Consider the following 22,390-nt stretch of genomic DNA (forward strand, 5'->3'; position numbering starts at 1 on the left):
CAAAGGCAAAACCCAGAATTCACTGCATTTGCTATGAGGTCCAATCAGGGGCAAGTATACATCTTGACAAACTTGGTGCCTTCTTACCTCCTGCCCACATGTGATAAATCACATCTGGTGCAGATGGGTCAAACAAATATAGGCCAAACAGAAACTTATTCTTAAATGCAAACGGAATTTTTAACCTGCAGGATATATTTTTCCTGTTTGGTCTCATAGTACCTCCCTGAGTTATATACTGAGCCAAAGTCTCAATTCTGCAATGCATACCTGTTTATGTTGGGATCTTATAACCATCAGTTTAGTGATACCCAAACAATGTTATAATCTGGCCAAGTCATTGATGCAAGAGCCAACAGTAATAACAGAAACAGATGGACCAAGGGCCCTAAGATGCCTGATATCATAGTAATGTTTGCGTTATCGATCTAGGAAGAGCCTGGAAATGAGACTAAGGATCATTAATTTATTCCATTTCACACACACCCTTTTTTGAGTACAGCCAAATTATCTCTAATGGTTTATTTAGAAACAACAGTTTTCTCTTAAAGCTGTATAATAACTTCTCTAATTTACATTGGACAGATCTGAATCACCTTTAAATCTATACTTCGAAATCAAAGCAAGCTATTTAATATCTTGAGCTTGTGACTAATAATAGCTATTAGTGCTCAACCAGCCTATCAGAACTCTACTGATCAATGTTAAAACTCTAAACTTCTGAAATCTTAGTGTAACAATAGCATAGAATGGGGAAGAATTATGAAACATTTCCCATTGTCATATGACTTAAACCACCTCGTTATAACTTTATCACTTACATGTATACAGCTTAAATTGTTTTCTGCGACTCTCAGAACTTTTCTTAAGCTTTCATATTCTCAGTCCTTTATATACCTTAGAGAACACTTTCTTAGACCAACAGAACTTAGAGACTTTAATATCCTAGGATATTATCTTAGATCCTCAAAACTTGCATAGAGTCCAACCACTTTTCTTTCCATCTAATCATTTACCAGAGACACAAATAGTTTTTTTTCCCCTGAGAACAGTCATAAATCGTGTTCTGTTAGTGTAAACTTATGTCTGAAACTGTTATTTTTTAATATGAAGCCTGTTAGGAAGGCAAACTTGTCTACATTTTTTCAGCAGAAGACATAGGAGCTCTAGAAAAAGCAAGGCCTAATTTTTTTTTTAATTTTATTTTATTTTTATTAGGTATTTTCCTCGTTTACATTTTCAATGCTATCCCAAAAGTCCCCCATACCCACACCCCCAATCCACTACCCACCCACTCTCCCGTTTTGGCCCTGGGGTTCCCCTGTACTAGGGCATATACAGTTTGCAAGTCCAATGGGCCTCTCTTTACAGTGATGGCCAACTAGGCCATCTTTTGATACATATGCAGCTAGAGTCAAGAGCTCCGGGGTACTGGTTAGTTCATAATGTTGTTCCACCTATAGGGTTGCAGTTCCCTTTAGCTCCTTGGGTAATTTCTCTGGCTCCTCCATTGGGAGCCCTGTGATCCATCCATTAGCTGACTGTGATCATCCACTTCTGTGTTTGCTAGGCCCCGGCATAGTCTCACAAGAGACAGCTATATCTGGATCCTTTCAGCAAAATCTTGCTAGTGTATGCAATGGTGTCAGCGTTTGGGAGCTGAATTTATGAAATTCCTAGGCAAATGGATGGACCTGGAGAGCATCATCCTGAGTGAGGTAACCCAAACACAAAGGAACTCACACAATATGTACTCACTGATAAGTGGATATTAGCCCAGAAACTTAGGATACCCAAGATATAAGATACAATTTGCTAAACACATGAAATTCAAGAAGAACAAAGACCAAAGTGTGGAAACTTTGCCCCTTCTTAGAAATGGGAACTAAACACCCATTGAAGGAGTTACAGAGACAAAATTTGGAGCTGTGACGAAAGGATGGACCATCTAGTGATTGCCATATGCAGGGATCCATCCCATAATCAGCTCCCAAACGCTGACACCTAATTTTTACATATGAAATGAGCTAACAAGGTGTCTGCAGCCTTGGGAAAGAACCTGTTTGCTGCTGCCGAGCTGACAAAGCCATCAATACCAGAAATCTGAGAAGGATAAATTATAGTGGAAGTATAATTCAAGTAGCCTATGCATCAATCAAAGTGAGAGAGCCTAGTCCATTGCCTAGAAGGTCCATTCCAAGCTCCTGTGGTATCCATGGCATTGGGGGAAGAGGTACCTGGACAGCATCAGTCTTTGGCTGCAATATCCTGAAGATAAGAGCTTTACTGTTAGGGAGGAATGGAGCAGGGTGGTAGGGGCACTGACCTACCTTTATCTAGGCAAAGAGGTGCAATCAATGCTTTTCCATTAGACATTGTAAATGCCACATCCATCAGATCTCTGACAAAGTTTGAAGATAATTATCTATCAAGTGTATCTGAGCTAAATAAACTTTTCTTGTTTTTAGTGTCTTGGTTTTAAGTTTAATATTAAAAAACACATGTAGAGGGTTTTTTCCCTTTTTCCCTGTAATTAATTACATTAGCACTTAGCACGTCTAAAAGTATAGTTCTAACTATTTGATCATTTATAAGATGGCTGACCATTAACTTGTATGTCTTAATTATTTTTAACAGTTTGCATTGATAGTTTTTATAAGACTAGGACTGTATAGCTTCATCTCTGTAAATTTGAGCTTTGAAAATAATAGTTTCTGAATTGATGCTCTTTTAGTATCAATATAAAACTTTAACTCTAAATACAGCCTACAAAGAGACTGCGAACTTTTCCTGATACTTTTATAGTTACCATTTACAGAATATAACAGTTTCTTATATGACTCACTTTATCAAAATAGCTTAAGTGTAACAAAGTTAGTAATGACAAGGAGGCTAGATATGCATACTTAACCGTGAATCGACTTTAGGTAAGGAGAGACATTCTGTACGTCAGGGATTCTCATCCTTCCTAAGGCTTCAGCCCTTCAGATCAGTTCCTCATGCTGTGGTGACACCCAATCATAAAACTACCCTCATGCCTATTTCACAACTGTGATTTTGCCACTATTATGAATCAAAATGCAAGCGCTTGGCATGCTGGTGGGCCTAGGCTACCCATTTAAAAAGGTCTTTCGACCCCCAAAGGGTTGTGAGCCATAGGTTCACTTCAAGCCCTTTGCAAGACTGCTTGGGTCATTGTCTTGCTATATCATAAGATAGGAACAGTCCAGTTTCTGGTATAGTCACTCATGCTCATAGCTCTAGCCCTAATTTTCAACCTTTTCATTTATTTATTTTTAAGATCATATATTAATAAAACATTTTATAAACTTCACTGTCCCATAGCCTTATAGATTTAAGTATTTTAAAAGCTGTTGCTAAAAACGTCCAGTTAATTAAATTTTCTATAAAACTCAAAAAATTCCTCATTAAAACATTTAAAATCTATCAACTGTGTGTTCCTGCAATATCAAACATAAAGTACCTTTTTTACTTCAAGAGGGAAGATACAGGATACAACCACAATCTGCAGAAGGCAAAACGAGGCTCTAACAATGTGATCAATTCAAAGTTCAGTATCTGGGATTCAATCCTTTTGGCTTTCCTGAGGGGCTTGGATCACCTATTTGGTTGCACCCTTGGCAGCACATGTATTGCCTGCCTTGTAGGTCATAGCCTGCTCCAGTTCACTGTGACTGGTGCTGTGGGTGAATTTCACATTGCACCAGTCTTCCAATGCTGCTATGGCCCTCCATTGCGATTGGGCTCCCTTTAGGAACTCCAGTCGTGCCACCCATTTGCAAGCCTCGGCTGTTACCCCTGCACATCTTTGCACCCAATATCACCTGGGTGACTGTTACAAAGTTTGGCTGCCAGTGCAAGGCACACCCTTGCATATGAATGCATGGAGATGAAACTTTAATACCTTATTATTAATACCAATTATTGTTTCTAAATCCTATTTTTCATAAACCTTCTTTTCAGGTCAGGACAGAAATTACCATATAAAAATTCATCCTAATCCAAAATATCTTAGAGACTTGTTGCCTCTTTGGTATGCCCACACCAAGTAGTCATCTTCAATCAAGATGGCAGGAATGTCATAAATATCTGCCTTCTCCAACCGTAGCAATGATAGAGACCACCCATGTGGTTGCCTCCATACTGATGGGCGACAGAAGCTAGCTTGTGTTGTTTATATCCCAGGATACATGATTCCTCTTATGTAAGTAATCTTACATAAGATTACTTTTTTCTTTTTCCAGGTCCCTGCAGAACTTCCTCCTCTGTTCTCGCATATTTCTATCAAGGCACTGAGAACATTATATCACTGTTCACATAGACTCCTCTATCACTATAGAAGGAACACTGGGCTTTCTTCTGGTACGATTATTTACTTCTCTTTTTTTTTCCATTTTTTATTAGGTATTTAGCTCATTTACATTTCCAATGCTATACCAAAAGTCCCCCATACCCACCCACCCCCACTCCCCTACCCACCCACTCCCCCTTTTTGGCCCTGGCGTTCCCCTGTACTGGGGCATACAAAGTTTGCGTTTCCAAATGGGCCTCTCTTTCCAGTGATGGCCAACTAGGCCATCTTTTGATACATATGCAGCTAGAGTCAAGAGCTCCGGGGTACTGGTTAGTTCATAATGTTGTTCCAGCTATAGGGTTGCAAATCCCTTTAGCTCCTTGGGTTCTTTCTCTAGCTCCTCCATTGGGAGCCCTGTGATCCATCCATTAGCTGGCTGTGAGCATCCACTTCTGTGTTTGCTAGGCCCCGGCATAGTCTCACAAGAGATAGCTACATCTGGGTCCTTTCCATAAAATCTTGCTAGGGTATGCAATGGTGTCAGCGTTTGGATGCTGATTATGGGATGGATCCCTGGATATGGCAGTCTCTACATTGACCATCCTTTCATCTCATCTCCAAACTTTGTCTCTGTAACTCTTTCCCAGGGTGTTTTGTTCCCACTTCTAAGGAGGGGCATAGTATCCACACTTCAGTCTTCATTCTTCTTAAGATTACTTATGTATACATTTTTAGTGATTAACACCCAGTGTTACGAGTTTTAACTTTTTCATGGACTTTACAGATTTTCAATGATATCCAATACTATAAGTATATAAATCTTGAGGGATTGAATGTTCACATAAACTAAGTCCAATATTTTGGCTGTTCTGCTTTGCTATTTTTCTCCCTGTCGCATTGTCAAGTGGCTTGACTGAGTTAGGAGACACCAAACTTTTCCATATGTTGGAGTCTAGAGAAAGGAAAGCCATAATCCAACTCTTGAGCCAGTTTTCTAATAAAGCCAAACAACATAAAAAAAAACCTTTAGTGTTATCCATACCCAAAAGACATCTGAACTCCTGCTAACCCACATCTAGAGACCAAACAGCTCACTGATAGATTCTGAACCTCAGCCATAAAAGCAGCTAAGGCAGTGGTGGTTGGTAGCTCGTAGTTCACGGCAGCACAGGCAACAAAATTATCCAACCTATTCCTTTCATGGCTGCATGTTTGCAATAAAACTTACACACACATCAGAAAACACAGACCAAACTTTCCAACAAAACGGAAAGACGCACTTTGGTGAGAAACTGAGAGACAAAACTTTCCAGTCAACCAGAACTAGATGAGCAGGCAACTTCTTGTTATTTGCCCTGGTCAGGAGAATATTGGGTCCCGTGGAACCCCCTCCACACCCTAGATAGGGATCCTACAGGACCAAATCAGTCTATAACTCACCAGGAGGTCTTCTAGGTGTTTGCTGCTTTTCACAACATGGAAGTTCACTCTGATCGTCTGTAAACTAAAGGCAGGCTAGGTGCCTTGGACTATCTCAAGGCACATGCCTCTTAAAATGCCCTGGAGCTCTGGAGTGAAGTCCAGCTGAAGGATTTGGACAGACGGTCTGAATCTCACTGAGGCCTCCAGAAAATGTTAATCCCATTGGTAGAGAATAAGAGCACTACTACAGGTAAAAGCAAAATTTAAAGCAAGCTTTAAATATTGGCCAGGTTGATGGACTCTCTGGCAGGTCCATCTCTGAGTTTCCAGAAAATGGCCCCAAGTCATGATTTTCAGAGGCTTATAGAGGCAAAATTCACAATTCACTGCATTCACTATAGGTCCAATCAGAGCAAGCATACACCCTGACATACTTCCTGTCTGTGAACATCCTGCCTTCGCCCAATCAAGGGCAGGCATTCATCGTCACTTATTTTCTGCCCATATACCTCCCACCCACATGTGGTTAAGCGTATCTGGTGCAGATGGGTCAAACAAATATAGGCCAAAAAAATTAGTCTTAACTGCTTACAGAATGCTTAATTTGCAAGGTATATCTTTCCTATTTGGTTTACAGATTTTTTTTATGATTGTATATTAGCACACTCATGACTGGTTTTATTTTATATCTGACATTCTAACTTATATTGATGTTATATTGCTTAACAAATAGTATTTTTTAAATAATTTGATTGAACAATTTTTGATGTATGGGAATAAATGATTTTGAGATTTATCTACCCCAAAACAGTAGTGTGATGGATTTTCTATTATGGCTGTAAGTTTTTATAATGTTTCTAGTTCAATAAATTCCTTTGGTTTATACTTTTTCTTTTCTGAAACTGAGTTGAATGAATCACATTCTTTTAGAAAAGTGTTCGTTTTATTGAGGTTTTAAAATACTTTTAAGTCATCTCTGCATTATGATAAACTGAGTTTTCCACGTTTGTGGTTAACTCTCCACATAACGTTTTATGTTTCTCTACTGCATCGTCTTACATTTTCCTAAGGAAGCAGAATCCTCTGAGCACTGCTGACTTTGACTTCTGTACACAGGTGTGTTCTTTGATATTTCCAAAGTGTTCATTCCGGCGTTTCTTTTACTGGCTCTAATTGCTGTTTTATTTTCTGCATGGTAGTTAAGCAGTGTGCCCAGGAAACTCTCAATTCAATTTATTTCCCTCTTTCTTCTGAATGTAATTGATATAACTTTTCTTCTCTCTTGCTTGGTAGTAACAACCTTATCCTTTCTGGCTTTTCTATTAACTGCTGGTTTTATTAGATCATAGAAGATATACGCTTTGACACTAACCCAGTTTTGTGATAATGAATATCTTCACAGATTTTTGAAATCTATGATAATTATCTCAAAATCCATCATTATATTGTGTTGGTGAGATTGACTTCTGTAATTTTTTTTTTATTTTTGCACAATTGTTTTTTGGTTTTTTTTATAGACCTAGGAAAGTCAGTGACACGTCCCTGTCGCAGGATTGCTGTCTTCCCATGCAGCCTCTGCTGTGTCTTCTTTGTCAACAATCCTGCATCTGTCTAGAAAAAAACTATGTTTGGCCTTTTGAGCCAGGATCTCTCTATGTAGTGCTGGCTGTTCAGGAACGCACTGTGTAAAACAGGCTGGCCTTGAACTCACAGAAATCCATTTTTTCTCTGCCTTCTGAAGGCCAGGACTAAAGGTCTGCAGCAATGGCCAGAGACTTTTAACTGTTTTGCCTGCAAGTCACCACTAATATTAAGAAATACCATTTTTATTATTTAATCATTTTAACAAGAATCCTATCTTGTTAGACATAAAGGTTGCATCTTTTTAAACTTCTATCTATATTTTTTCTCCTTTCATTTCTATTTATTTCTGAATCATTCATTTTCAGTGACTCTGCTTGCTTTGTGGCATAATCAAATCTTGTTCTTTTTCAAGATGCTCCCTAGGCACAATATTGCTTTGATAGATGTGCCTAGAATTTATTCAGTGCTGTTTAATGTTGTGTCTTCCGTAGTAAGTTCTTTAAAGGAGCATTTCAACACACTTTCCCTGTTCAAGATTTTAAATTAGAATATTCTGAATCTAATAATTTTATTTAAAAATTATTTTTTAAGTTCTATTTTTTTCTTTTCATTAAATAATGATGGTTTAGCACATCTCTCCCTTTTTCTGCCTGACCACACATCACCCTTTGCCCTGACTTCCTTTCCTTTCTGAACTCCTTATAACCTAACCTTCTAATTAGTCAGTGTGCCCGTGACTCTCAGATGCCATTGCATGTTTTCAATATAAAGATTCAAATCAATCTTTATTCAGTAAAATACTGTTGAAATAATTTAACTTTTAAACATTCTCAGATTGTCTTTTATTTCTTTTTTTTTTTTCTTAAAATCTCAGGGTGATGATGAAAATTTTCATTTTGGGGGGCTGATTGATAATTACCACATTGTCAGTAAGTCGCATAAGACCTCATTCTTTCCTGGCATGTCTGCCCTGCTGATTTCTCTGTTCTGATCTCTTTGCCCACCCTGACTTCCTCATGTTCCTTCCAAAACTTTATGTCGTTCATGTGACCTGTTTTCTTTTCAAACTTACTTCCACACACTTATTTTCATTATCACATTTCCAAGATGTATGTCATATGTAACACTTTTCTTAAGAAGAAACCATACACACACACACACACACACACACACACACACCTCTAGTCATCACAGAGATGGGAAACATAATAAACCAGATCAATATTTGCACTAGAGCTAAAACATAGACTTTTCATTGGGATTACTAACAAGATTTTCTTACAGGAGCAGGTATGACTCAAAACAGTACTTTCACCAAAATGGCCACCCCAATACCCATGGTGACTGATAAAAGTCCAGAAGCTCTCTGTGAAACTCTTGGGCAGCTGCTGAAGTTTCAGAATCTCCTCTGGGCATGGGGCTGGTCATATTCCTTCATGGCAGGGTTGTTTCTCTGTCATTGTTGTTTTGCTTTTTGCCTGCACATCATTGCAATTGTCCCTTTCCTACATCTTCTTGTGATATTTTCTTATCATATTGAATATTGTTCAAAACTTTCCTCTGCATTCATTTATTACATGCTCTACCCTTCCATGGCCTTTTGTGGCAGCTCCTGTGGCTTGTGATGTCCATGTGCACAGGTGTGTTGATTTTCTTGAGAATTTCACGTAGACTCTTTCCTGCTGTTGCGTCTCCACTCATCTTGTCATTGTCCAGAGAGGGTTGAATGCTTGCAATGTACATCACTAAACAACTAAATCCACATCACTCAACAACTAAATCTACATCACTTCACAACTAAATCCACATCTTGCCTTTCTTGGCAAAAGTAGGCATCATAAAGTTTATCTCATGTCATCAATTCAGGACCTTCAATGTAGTTTAATATTTTTTGTTACTTGAAATTTTTCTTTGTTTGTGAGACTAAGGTATGTTGTTTGTTTTGCTGAATGGTGTAGGTATATTTGCATTTCCTCTTTATTCAGGGAAGCATGGCTCTTTGAACATTTTAGTATTCTTCTCTTTGATGTAAATAAAGAAAATATCTAATAAAATAAAATAAAAAATAATAATAATAAAATAGCAAGATCACTTTTTTCCCTATTGGTCATTTTCTCTGTAACTTGGTCTACCTTTTTAACACAGGATTTTAAGTGTTTGTGGAACCTAGAGTATATTACTTTTTATATTCTTCTTTTGTTTATATTTAAAAAGAAAATTATTTTAAAATTGCTGAAAATAGAAAGAAAACTCTTGGTTGAAGCATTCTGCATTTCTCAACGTTTGATTGATTGATTGATTGATTGATGATTGCCTTATTACTCGAAATTGTTTTGTCCTGTTTTCCTTCTAACAAAGACACATATTTTTTCTATATAGTCTATATTTTCTGTCTTGCTCATTAAAACACCATTTAATGAAAATGAAGTCCAAAACAAAGGAATACATTTTTTTTTCTTAAGAAGCTATTCAAACACTCTAGTCACTCAATCCAGCCTTGCTAGACCAAGTCTCTAGGGTTTTGTTGTAAACTATCAAATGGTACCACTGTCCTTTAACCTTCATTTTGGCATTTAAAATCAAAACCCCAACTGATGTTTATCTAAATCATTTGAAAAATAAAAAAAACAATCATTATATAGGAAAATATTAATTGTAAATATGTTTAACTGTTCTAAAATAATATGAGAAATTGATTTTTTTCATATTTTTGATACTTTTCATTCTATTGTCTAACATTTATATACTTAAGGACTTGATAACTTATACCACAAGTTATTCTAATATTCTCACCATGAATTCCTAAATTACTAAATTATCTTCAGGAGTATTGTAGACCAAATGCCTATTGTTATCTTAAATTTCAGGTTAGTGGGATGGTTCGGCCATGACCTCAGTACAAGGTTTAACATGGATAACAGTAAGTATATTCAAGTTTATCACATGCAATTCTGTTTTCACGTCATTCTGACTTTCAACTACTTTTGTATTCCATGCAATAGACATGCCCCATGGAGAATGCACTTTGAAAATGTCATCGTGGTTTCCAAAATAAGAAATGACATTTCAGTATGTAAGGCTAAGTGTTTATAGATTTAGCATGATTTTGCATTTCATCCCTTTGAAGAGAGATTAAAGGAAATGAAATCTAGCCTGTGGCTCATGTGGCTTGGTCAGATCCCTGAGTCAGAATGGCCAAAACACAAGCAGTGAAGGCAGGGGGTAACTTGGTGATGGAGGCCAGAGCCAGAGCAGTGTAAGCATCAATCCAGCTTTGTGACCATGCCAGACACTGTAGGTTCTGTTCCTCATATCTAATGTGAAGCAGTGGTGACTTCAGTGTTGGTTTAAGAGTAAGAAAAATGTGAAACTATGAACGCAAGGGCACACTATAATACTTTAAACAAATGTATACATGCATTTCTGGTTCTAAATATTCCATTGCTGTGGCATTTACTGTGTACCAAAGAGGTGATATACACCTTATAGGGTGTACATCAGTGGTAGTAAGGAAGTTTCCATCATGCCTTAGGGTCATGTCTGAGCTCTTTTTCTTCTTGTGCTGGTCCTCCAGCCATCTAGAACACAGGAGGCATCATGGACATTTGCCAGTTAAATATAAACTCTGTGTCTTAGTGTGTATCCATGACTTAGGAACTGTTTATCTGGCTTTAAATTCACAACAGCCAAATACCAAGAGGCCTGATGGAAAAAGCCCTGTCATTTCAGAAGTCTGTAATATACCCATACTGCAAACCTACCTGCTAACATTAACTGTCCTGCCAATAACTTCAATTATCTGAGCTATGTTTGTTTGATTGTTTGTTTGTTTGTTTACTAGCCATGAGGAGGTTCTTAAAGCACAGTCTAAAAAGGAAACACTGGCTTGGAACCAGGTAGACAGAACCTAGGGTTTAGACCCTATGTTCTAAATCTTTTATGTAAGGGTTCTAGTGTCAAGTCAGCTGCCAGTGTTGAGATCGAGTCCCGGAAATGGCCACTGGATTGGAAACAGGTCAGGATTGTCCCTCTTTCAGATTTCTTTTACATAATTTAGGAACGCCACCTGGGAGGGGGGGAATGGTCTTAAGATTTACTCTTTCAATATTGACTTCTTTACAGTTATATGCCCCTTTGAAAAGTATGTTGTACATAATGACATCATATTAATTTTTTCAGAACTACAATTAATCCCCGGGGCCAATGGATTCCGAATTTCAAACCCTCCCATTTTGTTGGTCTGCTCCTTGCACGCCAGTTTAGAGGTAAGAGACTTGGACTTCTGCCTTGACACCTCCTGTTCGGCTTGCCTCACCTGCCTGTGACTGGTCCTAAAAGGTTTCTGCTGATCAGAAAGATCCCTAGGAAACCGAAGTGATGGAAAACAGGCAGCATTTTCTGTTGACCATGCCTGTGACCTTGCATCTGCTGTATTTGTTAGACGGACCTGGAGTAGAAGACACGTGTGCTGCTGTTCTATTGAGACATGCATGGACTTGACTGAGTCAATGCTCATCTCTCCATAAGCCACATAAGCATGTAGGATTTCTAAGTTAATTCACTCTTGTAGCTGGTATTTAGGACTACAAGGCATCCTGTCACTTCTAGTTCTACAAGCCAAGGTACGACCAAAGCTCCCTGTAAAAACCTAACAGGAAACTAAGGCTGAAGGATAACTGTGGAGAATTAAAGGGCCCATGTTAGGGCTTTAATATCATTTAGTCATATTCTAAATTCCTTTAAGTAAATATGCTGCATATTGTTATTACTTATCAAGTAATTAAAATGGTAGAATTTGGGACTCACAAGGTTGCTAGGGGCTTTAGACTACTGGCTGCTCTTCTAGAGGACTAAGGTTTGATTCCCAGAACCAACATGGCAGCTCACAAAGGTCTGAAACTCCAGTCCCAGGGAATCCAATGTCCTGTTCTGACCTCTGTGGGCACCAGGCACATATATGAGGCATAAGCACGCACTGCCGACAAATGCCCATACACGTAAAACAAAAATATGTTTCCAAAGTTATACACTTAATATTGATACACATATGAATGGAATTCATTGACTAAAATGTACTTTAAAAATTATACCTCTTTAAACAAATGTTTTACACCTCCTAGTCAAATAAGATTTGAATTTGTTTCCTTCATGTCTTCTATCATCTAATTCATGTTATTTTAGGAAATATTGTGCAAGATTTGAGTTTGAAAGGGGTGATTAGAAAGAATCTCTCATCTAAATCCCAAACACAGCAGTTCCTCATTCTGGCCACTGGGTGGCATCATGAAGTTCCTGTTTTTGTACACCTTCACCACCAATAGATAGTGTCAACTGCCTTTCTCCTAGCAGCCTACTTTAGAACGCATCGCCGCCGTTTGACCACTAGATGGAGCATGCGCCGTTTTCACATTTTTTTGGATTGTTTTGATGAAAAATAGACAAAATGAGATTATTTTGCAGCCAGGGTAATACTTTTTAAAGTTTTTTTTTCTTTCTTTTTTTGGAGGGGAAGTTTGTTCAGTATTTTATCTAATGATATTTAATAGTTTTCTAATAATTTGTGATATCCATAAGGAAAAATGTTGTGCTTGATTTTAAAACAGCAAGTATCATCTCAGTTTGCAAGGTTTTAACAGAAAAGCTAAGTATGAAAGCAGCCAAGACTCACGTTTGGGAGCTAGGGTGCACCAGCATTTAGCCCATTTCTTTTGATTTCCCTTATCCATATATTCAGAAATTGTCCATGTTTTCCCCCTCAGGACTAGATGACCTCCAACTCAGTTGTCTCCACCTTTGGAGTGGGTTGATCTCAGTCTATGGGGTCACGCCCTCTCGTTTTAGCAAACTGTCTGCCCTGAAGGGTGCCAGTTTCTTCTTTATACAACCATGCTGAATTAGAGCCACACACATCAAATTTCCACTCTCAGACTCTGAAGGCTGACTCATATTTTTCCCTTTAAGACCTAAATGTAAACTTACCAAAAGAACCTTAGCAGACACCTGAAACATGGCACTAATTTTCGGCAGCTTCTTGAGTCCATTGTAGCTATTCATTACCAAGGTTTTGTTCTGGCCAAATGATTGTTTGTTTGTTTGTTTGTTTGTTTCTACTTTTAGCTCTTGTAGATTTTAATTAAATATTGTTAGGCTACTTTCCTCCTTCTTGTCCCCCTTCCACTTATCCAATGCCCCTCCCCCGAAAGATAGCCTCTTCTTTGATTATTGTTGCTAAGCCCACTACTCAAGCCTTGTATTGGCTAAAGCGGTTCTGAAATTTTTTCTTCCGCATTTTTAATTGCAAACATTTGAAATTTCAAAATAATGCATACTTCCCTCTGTTATCCCAACTTCTGTGTTATTTCTGAGCCATGTGAGGATGCACTGGGAGGCATTTGTTTATATGTTGTGTTTGTTTATTCCTGGGCGTAAGCCACGCTGTGGAGAAAAGAAAGGAAAATGTCCCAGGGAAGGGAATGTGAGGGAGTGAGGACAAAGGGAGAAAGGCTACATAATCCAAGGAGGAAAAGGATGGGGGGGGGCAAGCTGGGGAACAGAAGGATAAAGGAACAGAGAAATAAGAAGAGAGAAGGCAAGGACTCAAGCTTACTAAAAATACATAAAAATATGGCCATTATATAAATGAAAGAAATAAATGATTTAACCAGTTTGTCTTATCTACTTTTTAAAAGCAAGCAAGCAAACAAACAAACAAACTGTCCTATAAACTTGAAAAAAACCCTGGAGAATTCTATACTTAAAAATCAACTGTACAGGGCCAGGAGGATGGGTCAGCAAGTGAAATGCTTCCTGCACAAACTAGAAAATCCATGGAAATGAAGGTGGAAGGTACAGACAGAATCCATGGTGCTGTCCTCTGACCTCACTTGTGAACCACCACATGCCTCCACCCAATACATTTAAACTTGTATTAACATGGCTGTGTTTACAACTACGTTGGCTTAACTGATATCAGTAAAAGTAGTTCCTATCATCGGCTTCCAACTGTCACTGCCTTTCCTGCTGGCTGGCAGTCATTCATAGAACCATTTAAATACACTGTGCTGATCAGGAACAGAGTGAGCCTCGGAAGCAACCAACACTCCATCCACACTATACATTAAGCATGGCTTCAAATGAGCAGAACAGCTCGTGTGTGTGTGTGTGTGTGTGTGTGTGTGTGTGTATGTGTGTGTGTGTGTGTGTGCCATTTTGGTAATGAAGAGGTCTAGAGTAGAGAATTTCAGAAGTTTCTTCAGTCCTCTGACAGGTAAGTTGGAATTTTTGTGTATTTTCTATTTAAGGTTCATATTTTTTATATAGCAAAGATTATACAATGTCTACCTCTGCTCAACATATAATATTTATAATGCTATAAATTGTTTATAAAAAAAAGCTGTTCAAAAACACAAGCTAAGTTTTTTGGTTGATTGCATGGTGATGAAGGTCAAGACAGCAGCAAGGACAAAAAGCAATGTGTTCCTTCACAAGGCATGGAGACTCAAGTTTGAAAATTTAAGAGAAGCCAGATAGTCATGGTGGCTCCCATTTTATATACCAGCACTCAGAAATTAGAGGCAGGGATGGGTGGATATCTGTGAGTTCCAGGCCACTAAGGCACTGTCTCTGAATGAATGAATAAATGGACTGATGGATGGATGGATGGATGGATGGATGGATGGATGGATGGATGGCTAGGAAGAAAGGAAAGAAGAGAAAAAGAAAGAGAAGGAAGGAAGGGAAGGAGGGAGGGAGGGAGGGAGGGAGGGAGGGAGGGAGGGAGGGAGGGAGGGAAGAAGAATAAAAGGGAGAGAAAAGGGGAATTTAAAGAAAAAAGAATTTAAGAAAAAAAATCAGAATAATGGAACACTACTCACTACATGCTTGCCCTGTTTAAATAGTATATAACCTTCCTAGTGAGAGGGTCAGTTGAGTGAAATATTTTTTTTAAAAAATGGCACCAACTAGCACTATAACCAGCTACTCTGCCCACAGTCTCTCTGCCTCTAGGCTAGCCCCATTCAGTGGTCTTTCCTGATCCCATTCGCCTAGCTCAGAGCTGCCCATACCTTCTCAGCCATCTATCCCCTGTAGCTAGTTGTCACAAATCCCCTTAATCCAGTAAATCAAAACTCTAGCTTATAATTAATCAGATTTATATATCAACAAATTCTCAATTGAAAATGCCCACGCAATTATTTCCTTGCCAGTTGATAATAATACAAGCTTCCCACCTAGATTAGACAAGTTATCTCAACTATTCTATCTTTTTATGATATTCATAGCTACCTGTGGCTATTTAAAGCCATGCGGAATCTGGATCGTCTTATTCTCCCTCCATCTTCCTTCCTTTTCCTCTTCTCTCCCTGTCTGTCCCTGAAAACCTTTGCTCCACCTCCCTTTTCCACTGCCCAATCAGAGGCTTCTTGTTGTATTAGTATTTAAATTAGTTGGGGGAAAATTCGGATACAGGCAGCTAACCTTCCTACCTTGGGTCTAACTCCCCTAACTTGAGGATGTAACCTTCCCAGGCTTGTGTTCATTTCACACGGTAACAACAAAATTAAGCAAGTAGAGATGTCTGACAGGAATTCTGTTAAAACCTGTAAGATTTAAAAATTGTGTTTTTAACTTCCGACAATTACACACACACACACACACACACACACACACACACACACACACACACACACACACACACACACTGATTATTGAAAGAGTGAAATTAAATAAAACCAAGAAGGAAATCGAGCAGCACGTGTTGTATTTCTCGTCTGACTCCTATTAACCATTCTTTTGTTTGTTTGGTTGGTTTGGTTGCTTGTTTTGTTTTGTTTGTTTGTTTGTTTGTTTGTTTGTTTTTCCATGCTGATGAGCAATCCCCTGGTACTTTCGGCAAACATTCCAGTACTAAGACTATCCCTAGCTGTCTTAATAGTTCAGTTTGGGACTTCGGAACAGACTTTTCTGCTCTATGAGGCCACTTGGAAAACCTCAGGCCACGTGGTTTGAATGCAGTCCCCAGTATTTGCAGGTCTGGTACCCAGCTGGTGAAATGGTCTTAGAAAGCAGGTGGAGTTCTGCCCAAGGAAGTGGGTCGTAGGGTGGGCCTTGGAATTTTGAGGTGTGTTTCTACTCTCTGTCCGCCCTGTTCTTCAATGTGCACACAGTGTGACTAGATGAAGAACCCTACTTAAACAGTCAGCGGCTGTAAATGCTCCTTTTCTTATGTGGCTGGCACTGAAGACAATGAAACTTTATTTATAAAAAGAATCAGTAAAAGCAAGTGCCTCTTCTTTTTAAACGTTAGAAATGTTAGTTAACAATCTCCAATATCTTCATCACCTACAGATACAAATGGACTACTACGAGTGGACACTTTGCCCTCCACATGCATAGGATCTCCATTCACAGAGTCTACACCCAGGGGAAAACACTCTCCTCATACAGACTTAGGAGGTTTTGGTGTTTGTTTGTTTGTTTGTTTGTTTGTTTACTATGCCCAGATGATACTGTGTTTACAAATAGCTACACAGTAATTGTGTTGTATTAGGTACCATTAAGTAGGATCCTTATATATTATAGTCTATCAGAAAATGTGCCAACCTTTTCCAATCACATGAAAGTACGATGCTATTTTGTTTTCTGAACTTGGTTGTTGAGAGTTTGGGTACTTGCAAGAGTCCTAGAAACAGACAGAAAGGGACAACTCTGTTTCACACATTACCTTATGTGCATGTTTGGGGCCTGTAGCTGAAGCAGGATTTTTTTTAATATAGAATTCTTTACTAAACAAAATATTTTGAGACTATTATAATCTCCAAGGAGAAACATGTGCTAATGTATCTCATAGTCTTTCTTTCAAACCTTATAAGCCATGCCTTGCTGATCTGTTTCTGCCCATCAAGGAATATGCTAATCTGAAGCCTAACTGGCTTCCCAGAGGCTCCCAGCCACCAGCATCTTGTTTTGCACAAGACAATAAAACTCCCAGTAGTTTGAGTCCAACATCCTGAAGTTGATGTTGTGGTACCCAGACCTTACCGAAGACACCTGCAGCTCTGCCTAAAGCAGATGCATCTATTCTTCTCAAACAGCTCTAAACTTCAGCAATTTCACAACCACATGCACTGAAGATCTAAAACAGACCCTCACCTCTGCTTGTAGTGAACCTTAACTGATTGAGATAGTCTGAAGTTTCAGCAAATCCAAACCTTTGCTTACTGTGTCAAGTCCGATTAAAATGTCTTCTCCCACGTCCCGATCCATGTCTCGATGAAATCCAGATACCACTAAATGACATCACCATAGTTGTTCTTGATATTTTAGCTTCTGTTAAAGCAAGGGACATCAAATGGCATGCCACATATGTCATGCTGTGAACATGAGCTCCAGTTCTTATATGGAGGATACAATTTCTAAACAAGACAGAAAAGCATGTCTGTTCTGGCCCTTATCCTTACCACGTGAACTTCTGTAGAGCCTTGTCACTCACCAGGATAGGCCTGTCAATATTTTACACAAGTGCTAGAGTTTTGCAAGGAAAAGAGAGGTGGAAGGCAGTGGTGACTAAATTCCTCAGCCACACTAAATATTTACTCAACATTATTAGCTTCCCTGGGAAACTCAACTTTATTATTATTTAACTTCAAGCAAGCAAGCAAACAAACAAACCAAAAGAACAAAGAAAAAAAAACCAAGCCAGGTGATGGTGGCATGCACCTTTAATCCCAGTACTCAGAAGGCTGAGGCAGGTGGATCTCTGAGTTTGAGCCCAGCCTGGAATACAGAGTGAGTTCCAGGACAGTCAAGGCTATACAGAAAAACCCTGCCTCTCAAAAAACAAGCAAACAAACAAACAAACAAACACACACCCCGAAACTACTGAGTTTGGAAAACTGTAGTGTTCAGCAAAACATTATAAACATTATCAGCAGCCACCTTTTACAAAGGAATTTGTCTTGTTTTGGACTTTCTGTAGACCAAATTACAGACAACAGTTGAGTACCCTAAAGCGAAATTTTCTTTTCTCACAAACATTGTTTAAAGAGCAGTCACACATATTTGCTGTCATGGAAACTACCTTTGCTATTTAATGATGAAGCATTTAAAAGACAACATGCTTTACTGGAATAAGTATTTTTTAAATGTGATGGTTTTTTACTTGATCAAAAATGAGAATGTCCTTTCTGATGTGTGATGCACGTTTAAGTTTGCTTCTCTGTAAATCAGTAGCCACTGCTAATCTGATTGTGACTCTCAGGTCTTTCAGCAAGCAACTATGACTGCGCTGAGAAGAAAATCCATTCTGCTGACAGGTTATCTGGAATACATGCTCAAACATTACCACAGCAAAGATAACACCGAAAACAAGGGGCCGATTGTGAATATCATCACCCCGTCCAGAGCAGAGGAGCGTGGCTGCCAGTTAACACTCACCTTTTCCATTCCCAAGAAAAGCGTTTTTAAGGAACTAGAAAAAAGAGGAGTCGTTGTATGTATATAAATTTATGTCTTGCATTTCACCACGCTTTCTCTCTGGGTTCCAGGTTGGGATGAGTCTTAGGTTACTAAACTTATCCTTTTATTGCATATCCTTCTAGTCAACCAATCAAGACAAGTCAGACATCAACTTAGCACTCAGCGTTAGCCCTGATGGATGGCTACAAGAGCCCATGGTCATTTCTGATCAAAGGGAATAAATAGCAAATCTTGCTTTTGAAAAATAGTCTTGTGTTATTGACTCGTTTTTTTTTAATAGATAAGCAGGGATATATTTCATCAGACTCAGTGAAGACAAAGTTTTCACTAATTTGGTTTTTAAGAAAAAAATGTCAAAATAAGCATATATATATGTATATAAGTGCTTTCATATATATGGATATATATAATTTATAGAGTTAAAGATAACCCTTTTATGCCTTATTGAAAAAATAATTCAAACCACACTCTTTTGGTTTGTTAAACTAAATTACTCTCCTTTTTTATGAGTTCAACCAAAAACAATGTGGTGACATTTCTCAGGAATTAGAATAAGGCAAAGAATGTTTACCGTGGTTTGCATATGTCTGTATATGATAAGTTTACGTAGGCTTCTTAGCCTCTTGAGGAGAACTGATACATGCTAAAGTTTTAAGGGAAGAGGTATATGGGCGGGGCTGCATTCCACTCATTAGTACTCACAGCTTTAGAAAGGTTACCTTGCCTCTGGGCTCATGTTATAGTATAGACACTATAAACCAAGCTGAGCCCCTCCCTACTTCTGTACTCTGGGGAAACCCATGCTCCTTTGTCTTGAGATGTTTCATCTGTGTTTTCAGTTTAATAACACTTCAGAGTCTTTATAGGAATTTAAAAGGATAGCATATACAGACTATATTCACTGATAGCGACAATGGACACTTCTTAAAAGTTGGCCACGGTGATGACTGCCATTTAAATTATGTGATCCTCCATTCAATCCCATCAGCACTCCCTGGGACATATAGACAACTCCTATCTCCATGGTCAGGGATTAGAGAGTGAATTTCTGAAGCTCTTTAAATCTCAGTGAGACCCAGAGTTCCGTTAACCTTCTGGAAAGCTTTCAAACACTTTCCAACTTTCAAAGAGAACTGCCAGTGACTTCAGAAACATAATTTGGACACTCATATGAGAACCAACTGTTAGTGTCACTACTAAGGAGACAGTTTAAGTAAGCAGAGGTGTGAAATTTTACTAACAATGACAAACATAGGTGCTCATGTATTACATTTGAGGGAAGTCATGATCTATATGAAATGTTGTCATGGAAGTAGAATTTCTATGTGTGGACACTGCGAAGATGGTTGCTTTATTTTTATTTATTTTTCTCCTTCCAGTGTGACAAGCGAGAACCAGATGGCATCCGCGTGGCCCCTGTTCCTCTCTATAATTCTTTCCATGATGTTTATAAGTTCATCAGACTGCTCACTTCCATACTCGACTCTTCAGAAAGAAGCTAGCTATATTTTCTAGCACAACTCAAGTAAATCTCACTGAAAGGTGATGGAGTTTTCACTTCTATTGAATTTTAGTCATTAAAAAAATCTCCAGAAATTGATTGCACAGAAATGATAACTATAAAAAAATTTACATAAAACCTGGTGCATGCTTTAATATCTGTGTTTCTGGGGAACGTGGTGTCCTGTGAATTATGAAGTCACACTTTACATGACTACAGCCTACAGATGACTGTCTTGATCAGTTGTCACATTTCATGCTCACTGAAACATTTTCTCTTTAATTTGTGACTGAATTTCCAACGTTATAATGTATATGGACTTCTTGTATAAATATTAGAAGTATTACTTTAATTTTGCTATAGAGTTTTATTTTAATATTTGTAACTGAATCATCTGAAATATGTTTGATATGATCATGTTTTATCTAATTCCAGGAGGGGAACAGCCTTTTAAGCTGTTACAAAATCTCTCTCTCTCTCTCTCTCTCTCTCTCTCTCTCTCTCTCTCTCTCTCTCTCTCTCTCTCTCTTTCCCCCCCCCAGTGGTGTGTGTGTCTATGTGTTTGTGTTTCTGTGTGTCTGTGTAAAGGACATGTAAGTGCTTATGTATAAGGGATGAGGTACTTGACCCTATGTACTCTTGTGAGGCCAGAGGTCAACACTGGACATCTTCCTCAATCACTGTTTAAAATTTTATTTATTTATTTATTTTTATGTGTATGGGTATTTTGACTGCATTTATGTCTGTACCTCATGTGCATGCCATGATTACAGAAACTAGAAGATACATCAGATCACCTGAGACTGGAGTTACAGAGCTGCTGTGTGGATACTAGGAATTGAACCCAGGTCGTTTGGAAGAATAGCCAACGCTCTTATTCTTTGACACATCTCTCCAGCCTTTCCACTTCATATTTCAATACATGATTTCTCCCCAAACCTGGAACTTGCTCCTTCAGCTCGTGTGGCTGGCCAGTGAGTCTTCAGCGTTTCTCTGTCTCTGCCCTACAATGAATGCGGGTTACAGCTGTACACTGTTGCACATAGATTTTTTACATGTCTACTGTGATCTGAACACAGTCCTTATATCAGTTCAGCAACCACTTCATCGACCAAGCAATCCCCCAGTCATTGCTTTTTTGATGCCACTACTAGTATGCATTTACTGGCAAAGAATTCTAAGTTTGTATGTAGAAAGAAAAAGTTATAATGATTTGATAAACTTGAATAAAACATACTTGGTCAGACAGAAACTTCTGATGTGATAAATGATAAGATATGGAACTCTGGCAGTAGCTAACAACAAACACAGCACTCTTGTTTACTTAGGAATTCAATTCCGAGTGTTGCACACATATCTATGTTAACATAGCAAAGCTTTCCACTGCATTATTTCACCTTCATTAATGAAATGGCTATCAGGACCTGGAAACTCATCCGTAACACAGATTCCTACATGACTGTTTTTGAGTCCCACAGTGGTCAACAAAAGGACATGGTTTTCATTTTCAAGGAACAGAGTACCCTGGTGCCATTCTTCATTGCAAAAAATATAAAAATAAAATAAATAGTTAATTATAACTGGTAGTGTCTCTTGATGATGGCCTAGCTGGTGCTCTGTTGCTGGGTTAAACATTGTGCTTCATCTTGACACAGGATAGACTCATTTGGGAAGAAGGGACCTCAACTGAGAAAACGCTGCCACCAGATTGGCCTGTGAGCAAGATTGTGGTATATGTTCTAAATTAATGATTGATGTGGGGAAGGCCCAGCTCACTTGGGCCCATGCTACTTCTTGATAGGTGGGGGTCTGGGTGCTATAAGGCAGTCCAAGAAAGCTATGAAGAAACAACCAGTAAACATTATTCCTCCATGGCTTTTGTTTCAGTCTCTGCCTCCAGCTTTCTGTCCTGACTTCCTTAGATGATGGATCACAGGCTCTAAGGTGAAACAAGCCATTTCTTTCCAAGTTGCTTTTGGTCATAGTGTTTTCCTTCCTTCCTTCCTTCCTTCCTTCCTTCCTTCCTTCCTTCCTTCCTTCCTTCCTCCCTCCCTCCCTCCCTCCCTCCCTCCCTCTCTCCTTTTTCTTTC

General features: G+C 38.6%; 1 protein-coding gene across 5 annotated transcripts in view; it reads left to right on the top strand.

Annotated features, from left to right (window-relative positions):
- Positions 1–21,878, top strand: part of Kynu (kynureninase) — a 127,791-nt gene extending 105,913 nt beyond the window's left edge. For 3 of the 5 annotated variants that reach the window (XM_006498325.3, XM_011239179.3, XM_011239178.1), the window contains 5 exons: positions 10,189–10,241; positions 11,501–11,586; positions 18,582–18,812; positions 20,179–20,341; positions 21,074–21,552. In XM_006498325.3, coding sequence (XP_006498388.1) covers positions 10,189–10,241; positions 11,501–11,586; positions 18,582–18,812; positions 20,179–20,301 — 493 coding nt within the window. In that variant the 3' untranslated portion in view covers positions 20,302–20,341; positions 21,074–21,552. Of the gene's footprint in view, positions 1–10,188; positions 10,242–11,500; positions 11,587–18,581; positions 19,047–20,178 lie in introns of those variants that run through there. The other 2 variants (NM_027552.2, NM_001289593.1) reach the window with 2 other exon arrangements.
- Positions 21,879–22,390: the final 512 nt, after the last annotated feature.

The sequence above is a fragment of the Mus musculus genome, chromosome 2 (genome assembly GCF_000001635.26).
Source record: "Mus musculus strain C57BL/6J chromosome 2, GRCm38.p6 C57BL/6J".
NCBI lineage: Eukaryota > Metazoa > Chordata > Mammalia > Rodentia > Muridae > Mus > Mus musculus.